This window comes from Labeo rohita, chromosome 3 (assembly GCF_022985175.1).
Source record: "Labeo rohita strain BAU-BD-2019 chromosome 3, IGBB_LRoh.1.0, whole genome shotgun sequence".
Taxonomy (NCBI): domain Eukaryota; kingdom Metazoa; phylum Chordata; class Actinopteri; order Cypriniformes; family Cyprinidae; genus Labeo; species Labeo rohita.
Window position 1 is genome coordinate 20,715,234 of NC_066871.1, and position 15,388 is coordinate 20,730,621.

General features: G+C 37.6%; 1 protein-coding gene across 1 annotated transcript in view; it reads left to right on the plus strand.

The window, feature by feature from the left end:
- The window catches only part of syt3 (synaptotagmin III), a 59,276-nt gene that overhangs the window by 6,139 nt on the left and 37,749 nt on the right, over positions 1-15,388 (plus strand). Inside the window, exons 2-3 of the mRNA XM_051106227.1 lie at positions 3,900-4,264; positions 4,393-4,815. Of these exons, the coding sequence (XP_050962184.1) occupies positions 4,668-4,815 (148 nt within the window). The 5' untranslated portion in view covers positions 3,900-4,264; positions 4,393-4,667. The remainder of the gene's footprint in view (positions 1-3,899; positions 4,265-4,392; positions 4,816-15,388) is intronic.

Genomic DNA, 15,388 nt, shown 5'->3' on the forward strand with positions numbered 1-15,388 from the left:
GATTTTACCACCGCATTATTCTATTCCAGCTTTTTTCCAGCCCATAATGCCCCAGAGCGTCTGTGTAGTTTTATTAGAGCATATCGCTTGTACTGTAAATGCCTGTCCTCTAGACATTTACGCTTGCATCGAGACGCTTATGTCCGTCTGGACTTCAAGGCCACATGCTATATGTCCTTCTGACTTTCTTTTTCTTCTGAAGCATTATAGTTTATGTCTCGCTCTTGCTTTCTCTTCCATTGCCTCTTTTTTTCACCTGCTCAGTTCCTCTCTAACTTCGTTCTCAATCGACCTGGCATTTCTGGACAGTGACACTGTAGTTCGCTGCCAGACGGCCATCTTTCAGATTGAGATATGCGGCATTTTTAAGTCAAACTCAGACAGATTTACAGGCTGAACCGTGGTGAGGAGAGCAGACAAGAGTTTTGAGGGTGGAAGTGCTTTTTTATGAGCTAATCTGAGGCTCATTTTTACAATGGACCGAAGATCCGAGATAGACAGATAAATGGACCTCAATCTGTTTGGGTTTCTTTTGGATGGCGCTCCAGACTGATGGACCGCTTGAGCACTCTGATTAGGCGACTCCAAAAGGAAGGATTGAATCAGTGTGTGGGTGAACATCTTGACCTGAGTCCTGATCCAAATGACTTATAGCTGTACTTAAGGCTTTGACTGATTGATTGATGGAAAGTCGGATTGAAAACACGCAGCTAGCTGGATCTTACAATGAAAGACCAATGACATTTTACAGACCTAAAAAGCATGAAAGAATAGTCTAGCAGAATGATAGATGGACGATCGGCACAATAAGAGGAGGTGCCCCTTCGGAGAGAAATAGATCAGACTTCTTGAGGGATTTCACTGGCGTGAAAAAACTCTCCATTTAAGGCAGGCGATCGTTGAATCGATTCGCGTATTGATAGATTTGCTCACTTTTTCTGGGCTTGCACTGTTTTAGCTGACGCAGAGAGGGGATGAAGTAGAGACAGAGAGGGGTGGAAAGAAACACTTGGAGGAGGGCTGAGACATGGAGCGAAAGAGAAGGGAAATGAAAGGTGGAGCTTTGACCTGGTTTTGTGAGACAGAATGAGCACAGAACAAAGGAGGAATACTGAGAGATCTCGTAGATATAGAACTTCATGCTGACAAATTATACACACACAGTCCCTCAGCAGATGAATAGCTACAGCGTTTTCCTCAGTGCTGTCTGACTGGTGAAAACACAGATTTGTAATGTATGTATTTTAGGTTATTTTTGATCATTGTAGACTGGGTAAATGTCATTACTGCGGTCTTTATGGTAATGCTGCATTAAAGTCCTCTTTATGGAAAAAGTGCTGGTAGCTAGCTGTACTCCTTAGTGTCGGTCTGACCTTTATTCTAATCCATTAACGAAAAGCTTCTTGGAATTACAAATTGATGAACTATGTCTAGTGCTGTGGTGTTGATGTAATAAAATGTTGTGACTATAGGCTTGCTTAATGTGAACCTTAAGTGCTTTTATCCTCTATGTGAGGGTTCAAAGTTCAGTTCAAAAGCGTGAAGAAACAAGGTTTGTTTTCTTAGTTTTTCTGTGCTCTTCGTCTGCAGTGTGCTGCGAGTGTGCGAACTGTTCTGTGTTGTGTCACACCCTATTTTCACTTTTGGTGTGGACAGACAAATTGCCTGTCACTAGAATCTTGTCGCGTTGCACTCGGTTAAGACACAGCGTTAACCTTAAAGGTGAAGTGTGCCTACCGAACTACAACATTAAAATGCTGTTTTTGATTATTTTTTGCTGTTGTTTTTGGCAAGGATACTACTATTCAGTGTCAGTGAAAAAATAAATAATTTAAAAATAACAATGGCTTAAATTTAAAAAAGTAATGCCAGCTGAAAGTTCAGCTTTGCCATCACTGGAATAAACTACATTACAAAATACAGTCAAACCAAAAATTATTCAGACACCAGATGTAATTTTACATTTTTTTTTTTACTAGTGGGTTGATTTTTGTAAGTGAGGATAGCAAAATAAAGTAAACTGTGACATATTATACCCAAAATTCTTCATACGGTGGACTACCAGTAAAATTGATAAACCAAAATATTCAGACACTTTGACCTAACCATGTTTTGTTTAAGTGTTTTTTCTTTAATTGCTAATGTGACCTTTTTACATCACAGACTGAACAAAAAAAAAGTTCACTTTCAGAACAAAAATTTACACATAATATACCTACCCCATTGTCATCCAAGATGTTCATGTCTTTCTTTCTTCAGTCCATAAGAAATTATGTTTCTTGAGGAAAACATTTTAGGATATATCTCCAATATAGTTGACTTCAATGGTGCCCCCAAGTTTGAACTTCCAAAATGCAGTTTAAATGCAGCTTCAAATGGCTATAAACGAGCCGAGGAAGAAGGGTCTTATCTAGCGAAACGATCGGTCAAGTTAGAAACAAATTGACAGTTTGTATACTTTTTAACCTAAATCGCTTGTCTTGTCTAGGTTTGCGTGAACTCTGTTTTCTCTGGTTCAATACAGTTAGGGTATGTCAAAAAACTCCCATCTTGTTTTCTTCCCCAACTTCAAAATTGTCCTACATCCCTGGATTACACAGACTATGCATGCACATCACAGAGACGAGACAAGATGAGCACTTGAAGTTAAAAAGTATATAAACTGTCAATTTATTTTGAAAATGACTGATCACTTCGCTAGAAAAGACTATTACTCCTCGGCTGGGATTGAGTCATTTAAAGCTGCATTTAAACTGCACGTTGGAAGTTCAAACTTGGGGCACCATTGTAGTCCACTATATGGAGAACATTGCTGAAAGGTTTTCCTCAAGAAACTATTTCTTTACAACTGAAGAAAGAAAGACATGAACATCTTGGATGACAAAGGGGTGAGTAAATTATCAGTAAATTTCTGTTCTGGAAGTGAACTTCTCTTTTAAGCATTGCTTGGTAATTGGTCAACAATGTGTTGATAGTTGTGTAAATATTGTCATACTAATTTTTGGTTGATTGTAATGAATTACATACCTTTCAATCAAGGTTATCTGACATTGTCAAGATGAATTTGTTCTGACGCAGTTTAACTCTCTGAGAGTTCTCTGAGTCATATTCTATTACCATTTTCTAAACTATAGTGAAAAAACTGTGATAATGTGATAAACGTTGAAGGTCTGAATACATGTCTGAATACATTTTGGTTTGATTGTAGTAACAGTTATTTCAAATTGCATTTCAAATTCACAGTATTATTTTTTACCACATTTTGATCAAATAATATTTATAAACCTCAACCCATCCTAGGTGTATATGTCTTTATTCTTTAGGATGTATACAATCTGAGTTATATTAAAAAAAAAGAAAAGAAAAATGAAAGAATAAAGTCATGTACACCTAGGATGGCTTAATGGTGAGTAAATCATGGAGTAATTTTCATTACTGGGTGAACTATGCCTTTAATCCCTTTAAAAAGCATGAATTACTGTGCTGAAGAAATTACACACTTCAGCTGTGAAGATACCAAACATATAGCCCCGCCCAAACCTCACATCAATGGTTGAGCCGATGTGTCGGGCAGCCTAAATTAACATTACAAGTTTAGCATCGAAATTACTTGTCACCTTTAATCTTCAGAGTATCATGCAACAGCAGCTTACAAGATAAATTTGTTTTGTGGTTGACCACATCCTCGTTCCAGAGATGCACTGTACAAGAAGAGCTGTTTGTCTTAGGGAGGAAACAGATATCCAGAATGATTGGTTCTTCTCTGCATGCTATTGAGCTCTGCGAGCCCAGCGGGTTGCCTTTATAATTTAACCATAATTTTACAGCAGTTTTTTTAATGATGTGTGCCTCATTTTCTCTCTCTCACGTACACTCTCCCTCTCTTCCTCTCGTTTCAGGCAGTTGCAAAGCTCCTGTAGAACATTCCAGAAACACAGCCATGGACCACAATGAACAGTAAAGCCTGAATGGAAAAACAAAAAAGAGAAACCTAGTGGAGATACACCATACATCTTAAATTCAACCCTGCCCTGATGCTGCTTTAAGGACTGAGTCTGCAAACACTTCCCTCTTCCCTGACTGATGATTTAACTGAGAGTAATAGCCCAGGAAATCTAGGCTATGCTTTCTGAACAACAGACCTAAATATAGTCTCGCTGTTTACCCATTGAGCAAATTCTTACCATTTATGTGAATTGAATTGGTTTCGACCTTCTTCACCATGACAAGGACTCAGGGATGTCATTGTCATCCTTTATAACAAGTATGTGCACAAAAACATCTTGTGTGCAAAGCACATGCAATTCAATGGATTTTACATTATAACTGCATTGTCTTCTCCCTTGTTCTCATTTCTTCTTTATTCCCTTTCTCTTGTTTTTTTTTCCATAGGAGCCAATGCTATTATTGAAAAGAGTGATTGTAGCACATTTACCAATGGGTTTATCAACCATTAAAGCTTTCAATTAACGGTCATAAAGAGACCGTCTCGGCTTCTTGTCGAAACGTTGTCCGTCAGAGTCCAAAACGAGCTCCTGTATTATTGGAATTGGCAGAAAGTGGCCAGACACACCCTCTCCTCTCAGGCGCCGTCCAGTTGGTGCGGGCGGTGAGAGCTGCGCCACGATTGGTTGAGTGCGGGCTGGGTGTGCGATGCGGATTGGAGGATGTCGGGGGACTGGGAAGACGACCTTTGTAAGAAGGCGTTGGTGCTGGTGGAGGAACTGTGCTTCCGGTCTGGAGGCTTGAGCCAGAGCGCCAGCTGTCAAGAGTTCAGCTACATGATGAGAGGACCTAACAGACAGCTGAACACAGGTAAGAGTACAACACAACCTGGTAAAAGCATGGCTGATATGAAAATTAGCATTCTGTCATTATTTACCTGGTTTCATGTTGTGACAAAACAGTTTTGCTTTTTTAAAGGATTAGCTCACTTCCAGAATAAAAATGTCCTGGTAATTTACTCCCTCATGTAATCCAAGATGTTCATGTCTTTCTTTCTTCAGTCGAAAAGACATTTTTTGAGGAAAACAGTCCAGGATTTTTCTCAATATAGTTGACTGCAATAGGGATCAATGGCTTGAAGGTCCAAAATGCAGTTTCAGTGCAGCTTCAAAGGGCTCTACACAATCCCAGCTGAGGAATGAAGGTCTAGCAAAACGATCTAGTCATTTTTAAAAAAATTAAAAACGTGCATACATTTAGTCACAAATGCTCATCTTGCACTAGCTCGACTGCATGCATTATGTAATTACATTGTAAAGGTCATGTGTTATTATCAACTAGAATCTAAAATCATATTGCAATTTTTTAAATACTTCTTGACTTTGGAAAAAGAATATTTATGGCACTCAGACAGGTATGTTCAATGCAGTTGTCTTGACAGAAGGAAATGAGATGCATCTCTAGTTTCAACATTATTTGTTCTTCAGACATTCCTCTTCAAAAGAAAAGAAGTATCATATTTTTGACCCACATTTGGTTTTTGATCACTGAAAATGTGTAAATTTTAATAATTTACTCCTGGAGCCCATTTGAAATTCTCTGGAACTGAATCTCATAGGGCATTAAAAATAGAGATACCAAAAGGAAAGTTTGTTAAGACCCAGTATCTAAAAGGGCATTAAAATATCTGCAATACTTCCTGAGTTACAGGTATGTAGAGTGCCGTTTCCCCATTTTTGAATGGTCACCATTGGCGCATAATGCAAAGATTGCTAAAGTCAACAGATTTTACTAATAGTACTATCAATCTCTGTGTAAAAACAAGATAAGGATGCTGTTATCTTTCTGAAGTCAACTTGACTCTGAATCTCAGGTGAAAATTGCCATTTTGACCTCCCTCTACAAAATATTGGATTACTCAGTAAATATTCATCTATGACATTTAATATTTTGGCTTTCATCACAATACACGTTTATGTTTTCTCAGAAAAAATGTTAGCAAAATCAAAAATTTGAGCTGGGGAAGTTTTTGAAATTTGGTTAATTTGACACAGAATGACCCAGTTTCAATGCAGCTTCAAAGGGCTCTACATGATCCCAGCCTAGGAATAAGGGTCTTATCTAGCGAAACAATCTGTCTTTTTCTAAAAAAATAAAAATAAAATGTATATATACTTTTAACCACAAATGCTTGTCTTGCACTAGCTTAACACTCCATGTGTTGCGTAATTACATTGGAAAGGTTACACATGATGTAGGCGGAAGTACCAACCCAGTGTTTACAAAGCAAACAGGCAAAGAATGTCAAACGCTATTTACAAAAAAGTTAAAACAACGATGTTGGATAATTTTAAAGTTGGAGAAGAAAATTAGATGTTTTTCGCCCTACCTTTTTGAACCGAAGTACACAGATAAAGAACTAACCCCACAAGATCTTTCCAGTGTGAATAGGCAATGCATGAAATCGTGGACACGCATCGCAGAGCTAGTGCAAGATGAGCAAAACCCTTAATTTCTTTTTGGCTGAGGAAAGAAAGACATGAACATCTTGGGTGACATGTGGGTGAGTAAATTATCAGGAATTTTTTATTCTGCAAGTGAATTAATTCTTTAATGGACTACAAAAGGAGCCGCTGCGCCAGACGCAAACTTTTCCATGCAAGAACAATGAATGGGGACCGGAGCGCTCAAACTACAAAGGTGATGCAAAGGCATCAAAAAAGCGGTCCATATGACCTTATTCTAAGTCTTCTGAAGTTTCAGAGAAGAAAGTCTTACAGGTTTGAAATGACAGGAGTGCGAGTCGTAAATGATGACAGAATTTACATTTTTGGCAGAACTATCACTTTAAAGCCTATTCAAAGCATGAATTGCGATGATTTACGTCTGACTTCTAACCAAAATATTGACTTGGACCTGACAAATGGCCTAAAAGGGTAATTTTCATCATCAGCCCACCTCAGTGAGTCATGAGACCAGAAAAGAGCCTCTCTGGTAAAAGCTGCTCGTTCATGTAATTGCGCCTGGCCGTTTTGTATTTGTATTCACGCCATGCCCACCACAGGTGTTATGGCTGGATGCTGTGTTCAGAGTGAGACTGTCCTGTTTACAGATTTAGTCATTATTGTTTAAATTCCCAAGTGGCCAGTGATTGAAATGGAATTGGACTTGCATTCTCTTTAATATGAAATGGCACAACCGCAGGTAATTGAAATGGCTCTAAGCTCCTTGTGAAAAAAAGGAGAAGAAATGAAGTGCGTAGGCTTTCCTTCCTAGGGTCTCCAAACGCCCAACAATCACACAAATGGAGGAGGCTGACGGTTAAAACTAATCAGTGTTTTTTTTTTTTCTTAAAGAGATTGTTCATCCAAAAATAAAAATGCTTTCCTCATTTACAAACCTGTTTGACTTGTTTCTTCAGTTTTTCTTTTTTTTTTTAAATGTCACCATGCACCATCTTATTTGTATGGACAAAAACATTTAAAATGTTATTTAAAAAACCCTTTTTGTCTTCTGCTGAAGAAAAAGTCATACAGGTTTAAAACGACATGAAGGTGAGTAAATGATGACAGAATTTACATTCTTAGGTGGACTATCCCTTTAACATTTAAAAAATGCTTTTTTCCTTTAAACAATTTCTTGAAGTGCAAGCAAGTGTTTCATTCATGGAATCATGCTAAAACCAAAACACTGGTGAAGTGAATGTTAGTGCTTTAAAGATATTTTGCATGTTTATTCTAATAAATACAGCCATTTTTAATGCATTCTGGACATTTGCTTACAGTAACAGTTTTTGACATAATGACTAAATGTCGGTCATTAGTTATTAAGGTGGTGCTGGATTGAATCCTGCATTTGGTATCATGAAGGATGCTAGAAGCAGGGTCTAAAATTACATTTACATTTTGCATTTATTCATTTAGCAGGGGCTTTTAGCCAAAAGTGACTTGTGAATAACACAAATGTGAATAACACAAGCAATTTGTCCAAGTGAAGAATGCAATATAAATAGTAATACCATACCAAATTTCCAAGTAGTGCAACGGAAGATTATCACTCAGCAAGCACCTAATGCAAGTGAAAATGCCACTGACATGTCAGTGGCTTGTAACTTTATAAGGGACTGCAATATAATACATGATTTCAAATCGATTGTGTGAATGATAGTCTGACTCTCACTTATGTAAGCAAAGTGAGCAGTTCAAGTCAAAGACATACAAACCATCTGCTAAAGAAAACATCTGACACCTTGCTGATGATCAAAAGCTGGAAAGCACTAATGTAGCTGAGGGAAACATGGTTTATGATGTTGTTTTGCTGAATGCACTGCAAAACAGTGACTTGCATAGCTGAGCGGGACGGGCAGCTTACCATAGTATTAATTAGTGGGAAACTGAGGGAAGCTGCCTTAGGCTCTTTAAACTCTTCTGTACTCACAGTATGGCCCATATGTGCACTACAGCTGAAGGGTAGTCATGCTGTCAAGCATAGTGTAACAAGGTGAAACAGACTATTTTTAACCCCGAGTCTTTGTATAAGCCACGGTCAGTTACCGCTTAGTCGTAAAGCAGGATTGAACATTTCGATTTGGATTTGCGGCTTTATCTGAAGACTTTTCGCCACTCTCTATTTTATATGAAAGTGCATTTATTAGCCAGCTCAGGATAAAATCCCAAAAGTGACTCTCATGTTTGATTCCTCTTGAACTGCAGGGTGTTAAGTCAAAGTGAGAATGAAATTGTGTGAATGCCTATATTTGCTGATGGAATAAACACCAAAGATTAGACTGACTGTATTCCATGTGTAAACTCCAATTTAGCCTAATTTTAGCATAGAGAAGCACTAAAATACTTATCGAATTGCTCACTACTAAATATCTGTTTGCGATAACAACCTGAGAAGTCACAAGAAGGAGCAAAAGCATGGGAGCCCATCCAAAAAGGGTGTTTATTTCGAGTAGATGTGCAAAATGTGCAAATAAATGTTTTAAGAGCTTAAACGTCCATCTTCCTCTTACTGCTGGCGATGACCATCTTGAATACACATTTTTTTTTGCTCTTAAAAATTGGAACATACCATTTTATTTAATAAAATAAACTCTTGTCTCTCAATGTGATTTATACGTGAGAATTAGGAATAAGAGTTAAGTCGATAAATACAATTAACACCTTTAAAATGAGGACGAATAAATTAAAACATTTGCTCAAAACATTTCCATAAATTAGCTAAAATGAGCACTTCACTTCATGCTTGCATTTCTTATTGCCATGTCAACTCAGCTAGATCTGGAAATACATAAATGTTATTAACAGTGAGTTAACAGTGAGCCAAAAATGATAAGAGCACAGTAAAAACAGTGGTGGAAGTAAGATTTGTCATCACACTGTTTTTTCAAAAGTTCAGGGACAGTTATTTTTCAAACCTGTAAAGGGTGAACAGCCAAAAAAAGATATTAATTTTTTTAGTGTTATTTCAAACCTGTGTGAACACAAAAAAAGATATTTTAGTGTTAATATTGGAAACAAAACATTTGATTGTAGCCGTTGATAGTATTAAAAGAAAAAAAAAACTATGGAAGTCTTTGGCTACCTTCAACTGATAATTCTTCAAAATATCTTATGTGTTCAGCAAGACTTCAGCAAGACTCATACAGGTTTGAAACAACATGAGGGTGAGTAAATGATTTCCATTTCAAATTAATTTTGAAACCTTGAATAAATGTTTAATAGTTTACACAAAATATTAAGCAGCACAAATGTTTCTTGAGCAGCAAATCAGCATTTTATAATGATTTCTGAAGGATCTTGTGACACTGAAGACTGGAGTAATGATGCTGAAAATGCTGCTTTTTCACAGGATTAAATTACTTTTTGAAATAATATTTCACGGTGTTACAGTTTTTACTGTATTTTCATAAAAAAACCAGCAGTTTGATGAGTTTTAATAAGTTTACACTACAAGTCAAAAGTTTTTGAACAGTAAGATTTTTAATGAAAATGTATTTAAATAGAAATCAGTTATTTTAAATAGTACAAATATTTCCATGTTTTACTTTTTTTTGCTGTACTTTGAATCAAATAAATGCAGGCTTGGTGAGGAGATGAGACTTTAAACAACTTTAAAAATCTTTTGACTGGTAGCGTGTATGTTTCTTGAATATTTATTATTATTATGTAATACATATGTTATATATGTATTAATTGTATGTCCTGTCTTTTTATCTTTTTAAAACTCAAGGAACCTATAATTTATTATTGTAGAAGAATAATGAGGCAAAAATGTGTTTAGAAAAAGAAAATTAAATTCAAGGCTACATTGGTTTACAAATTTGAAGGCTTATTGGTTAGATAAAAGTAAATGTCATATTATGCAACTGCACATTCCTGCACGGACAGCTGACGAATTATTGGCCACTCTTGCTTTAAGAAGAAATGATGCAACCAAATTAAGTACACAGTTGAGAGTCTGTGATGGGCTGGTGCAACCCTACCCATCTCTTTAGGAGGTGGTGATGGTGTGGAAAAGTCTATGAGACAAGATGAAATGAAAGCTTAGCGACGGGGCAGAACGCCGATCCTCCTGGTTCAGCCAACCCAGAGTTTGTAGATCAAACTCCCTCTCCAGATATACTGCTTCAGAACAGTCTTTTTTCTTTGCAAGCAGATCAATACATTAACCTTTCTAATCCCAAACCCCTCCCGTGTTTAGTTCTCCCTCCATCAGTGTCCGTTTGTTTGGCTCCACATCTTTCATTCCTGCAGTTCAGCCTCTCCCGCACCAGCCATCCTTCTCTCTCTCTCTCTCTCCATCACTGTCCACTTTTTTTCCGGGCCTGTTTTTCTCACAGGGGAACGCTTGCGGACTTTATTAACCCCTTTCTGGCGCTATCTCTCTCTTTTCCTCACCTTCGACGTGTGGAGTGAATGTGTTATCTTGACCAGTCAACCGATGTGTCTGCTTCAACATGTACACTAATCTGTTAGCTCCTTCCTGGCCCCTCCCCCTTTCCCCATCTCCCTCTTTCCTCTGATATGTCCTTGTTTTTTTTTCCCTCTTTTTCATTCTTCCTTTCTGTCAGCTCCCTGCTGGAAAATCCACTTAAAACTGTCATCTGGGTTTTGGGATATGGGGTTCTGATTTTAATAGCGTAACTACCTGTTATATGCCAGTGAACGTAAATGTTCAGTCCACTGCATTCAGGTTCATTAGCTACAAGATATTCATTTCAATTAAATTTGAACAATGCACAAAATAATTGCTACAATACAGCCTCAAGTTTCAAGACTACAAGCTGAAAATAATTTATATGCTACTTAAAAATTTAGGTAGCTGTTGTTTTTCCCCAGACCTCGAGTGATATATGGTCCTCAATTTTTGTTTTACTGCTGTCTACCAACTGAAGTTTCAGAGTTTGAAAACCACTGTGGTTAAAGATGGAAATATGTGGCAGTGAATATGTTTTAGGTGGTTTCTAAATGGGTGGTCTAGGCTGCTCATTTCCAGTTTCTATCTGCTTATGCTGATTTTTGGATCATGGTCGCTAGTCAAACAACTGATGACCGGCTTGTATCAGTTAGTGACTGATTTATGACCAGCTAGAAATGGCATAAAACATAGTTAAGAGTTTTACAGTGGTCCTCAAATTTTTAGCTGGTGGGCCACAGTAAAACAAAAATTGTGGCCCACCTAACACTCTAGGTCTGGGGAGAAACAACAGCTGCCTACATTTTTAAGTAGTATATAAATTATTCTCAGTTTATAGCCTTGAAACTTCAGGCTGTTTTAAAATAGCTTCTCTTTTGGCAATCCATAATTTTGCCGTTGTTCACATTCGATTAAAATTAATGTCTTGGGACTAATGAACCTGAATAGGGTGGACTGAACGTTTAAATACACTGGTAAATGACAGGTAGCAATGTCATTGAAGTGAGACAACAGAAATGTTATCACAATTTTAACACAATTAATTATTGTTATGAGTGTAATTAGTTAAAGGATTAGATCACTTCCAGAATGAACATTTCCTGGTGATTTACTCACCCCCCATGTCATCCAAAATGTTTATGTGTTTCTTTCTTCAGTCGCAAAGAAATTAAGTTTTTTGAGGTAAGCATTCCAGGATTTTTTTCCATTTAGTGGACTTCAGTGGGGATCAATGGGTTGAAGGTCCAAATTACAGTTTCAATGCAGCTTCAAAGGACTCTACACGATCCCAGCTGAGGAATAAGGGTCTTTTCTAGTGAAACGATTGGTCATTTTCTTTAAAAAATAAAAATGTACTTTTTAACCACTTTTCTTGCACTACCCTGACTTCACACATTACGTAATCACGTTGGAAAGGTCACGTGTCGTTAGTTCTCCATCTGCGTACTTTGGTCAGAAATGGTAGGGTAGGGCAAAAACACCATCTCTTTTTCTCCTCCAACTTTAAAATCATCCAACATCATTGTTTTACCTGTTTTGTAAAGGGCGTTTGACTTTCTTTGCATGTTAGCTTTGTAAACACTGGGTCGGTACTTCTGCCTACGTCACTCGTGACCTTTCCAACGTGATTACTTAATGCGTGAAGTCGAGCTAGTGCGAGATGAGCATTTGTGGTTAAAAAGTATATAAATTTGTATTGTTCTTAGAAAATGACAGATCGTTTCGCTAGATAAAACCTTTATTCATAGTCTGGGATTGTGTAGAGCCCATTGAAGCTGCACTGAAACTGCAATTTGGACCTTTAATACGTTGATCCCCATTGAAGTCTGCCATATTGAAAAAAATCCTGTTTTCCTTGAGAACTAATGCTTCATCACCATTGTCTTTTCTTCCTCACCCGTTTTCCTCCATACGTATCTCTGATCTCCTTTCTTGTCCCACCCTCTTCCGTTTTCTCCTCCTATTTACCTTTTTCTCGCTCTCTCTATCTGCGTCTTGTTCTTCAAGCTGACATATCAGTCCCTTCTCTCCTCCCTCTGTCTCTCTCTCTGATCATATCTTTGAACAAGTAGTGATTAATGACATACAGAGACTGATGAATTATTCACCAAAGAGAGACAGAAAGTACAGAGAAAGGAAGAAGGAAAACAGCATGAGGAAGGGTGAGGGGGGGGGTGGAAGGAGAGGAGTAAGATGGAGGGGGAGAAAGGAGAAGGAGACGATAGGAGAGGCAAAGGCGACGAATGATGAAGGCGGTGTAAGATGAGGATGGAAAGCATGATATCTTTCCTGTAATGTTTTAGAAGAGACTGTATCTTTGTGCAGTCATGCCAAGGTTTCAGAAATGAAATCAAAATTTCATAATTGTTGGCTTATGGTCTGGTCCATATGTGCACTATTGCTGAAGGGTATTAATGCTGTCAAGCATACAGTAACAAGGTGAAACAGGAAGAAGTGCTATTTTTAACTTGTGCTAATTTAAAAAGTGCTAATTTTTAAATTGTAAAAGACAGCTGATAATTTAGATTTGGATTTGCATAATTTTACAATCTTTATACATTTTAAAACACAAACATTATGTGTATATTTATTGAAACACTCAGGAGGAAACCAAAGATGGATTTAAGGAGGTAGATTTACCTATGATATAAGGTAGATGTGTGTGTGTATATATATATATATGAAGAACCATTAATGGAAACAAACATCATGAAAATCAGTCGGTTATGGTGTATATATATACCATATGTGACCATATACCACAAACCAGTGCAAAAAAGTCTAAATACTGAGAAAATTGCCTTTAAAGTTGTCCAAATTACGTTTTTTGCAATGCATATTACCAAACAAAAATTAAGTTTTGATATATTTACAGTAGGAAATATGTATGTGTGAATATAACTTAATTGATTTAACCTTTTTTTTATATGTATTACTAAGCAAATGTATTATATACTGCTCTCATGTTAGGTGAAAGAACACAATTTCTCATAATGCTCTGATTTTACCAAAGGCTTCCATAGGAGAGGCAAACCTCATGTTTCAGACTTTGACGTTTTTTGTTCTTTCTCATTTTATGTTGGATTACTGAAATCCCTCTGTTTGCAATCCAAAGAATTTTTCTTCCTGTTATTCCAGTTTAAATTCCATTCCAACATCCTGTGAGACGTGGCCAATTCAATTAAAATTATAAATTATAAATTGAAAGGGAGCCAATTCTGATTTTGCCCAGCCCAGACTAATTCTTTGGAGACCTGCGTATGTGTGAGCAATGCATGAAGGAAAACAGAGTAGTTGGGAGCAGAAGCAAAGATGGTGGAACGAAAACTGAGAAAGACGGCATGACGGAAGGGAAGATGAAGGGCGATAGTCATACGATATAACCTCCTTGCATAATAGAAATTACAGAGTAGCTCAAGGTAGAACCACCCTGGGGGCTTTTAGAGCTGGTGGGTGTTGCGTCTGAGGAAGTGAGTGCAGGGTAAGCGGAGGAACTCTGTGGGTGTGAGATCTGAATAGAGCTCTCGAGAGTCAGGCTGACAGACAGGCCCTTTGTTTTCCTTGATTGGCAGGCACTTGTTTGTCCCTGCTTGTTGGAGAGTAGCTGTTCTGCTCAGTCTGGTGCTGAAACCGAGTTGCCAGAGTCTCGTTTTTTCAAGTGACTCACTCATGCACACACTTAGAAATTGTTATTAAAGGCTGCATGATTGAAAGCTCATACTCTGTGAGAGACAGAGTCATAAGGCTTAATCACAGTTTAGAGGACATCTTTGTGGAAATTGTCATTGGCATTGACGCTTTTTCTGCTTGGAAATAAATCCATCGTTTTCTTGGCTTTGTATTCAGATAAGAGCTAGTGAATGTTGGGAGAGCCGGTGGTAATTTACAGTCACAATGCGCCATCTCCTTTCCTTTTTCTCCTTCTGATCCTCTCTCTCTCTCTCTCTCTTTCTCTCTCTGCACTTCCTTCGGTTTCTTCCAGTCATTCCCTAAGCGCAGCATCTGTCTGCCAACGCTACCTCATTTGCACATTTTTCTTTTCAAATGTCTCTGTGTTCATCCTCCTAGGTTATGCAATCAAGCTTGTTACCTAGAGTTGGGAACTGAGAACTGAGTTGCATGTTACAAAAATAGCATAACCGATTGATTTCCATGATGTTTGTTTCCATTAATGGTCCTGCTACTCAATCTACGGCCCTATAAAAAAGAAACAATGTTGTAGCAGAGTTGTGAGCTCGCAATGTGAATTGAACGTGATGAGAGAGAAAGATGGCAAAATTATACACGGATAATAAATAGACAAGAGAAGTCAAAAATAAAAGAGAAATGGTAGTTAAATGAAAAGATAGGCACTCACTAGAATACCCAAACGGTAGGATTTTGACAGTGGATTTAGTCACAAAATGTGTCCTTATAATGATCTGGTCAAAAAGGCCAGTGAGTTGTCAGTTTGAATCAGTCTAATGTCTCACTCACTGACTGAATCGATCACTGAACCACAACTCGAAATGAACCGAGA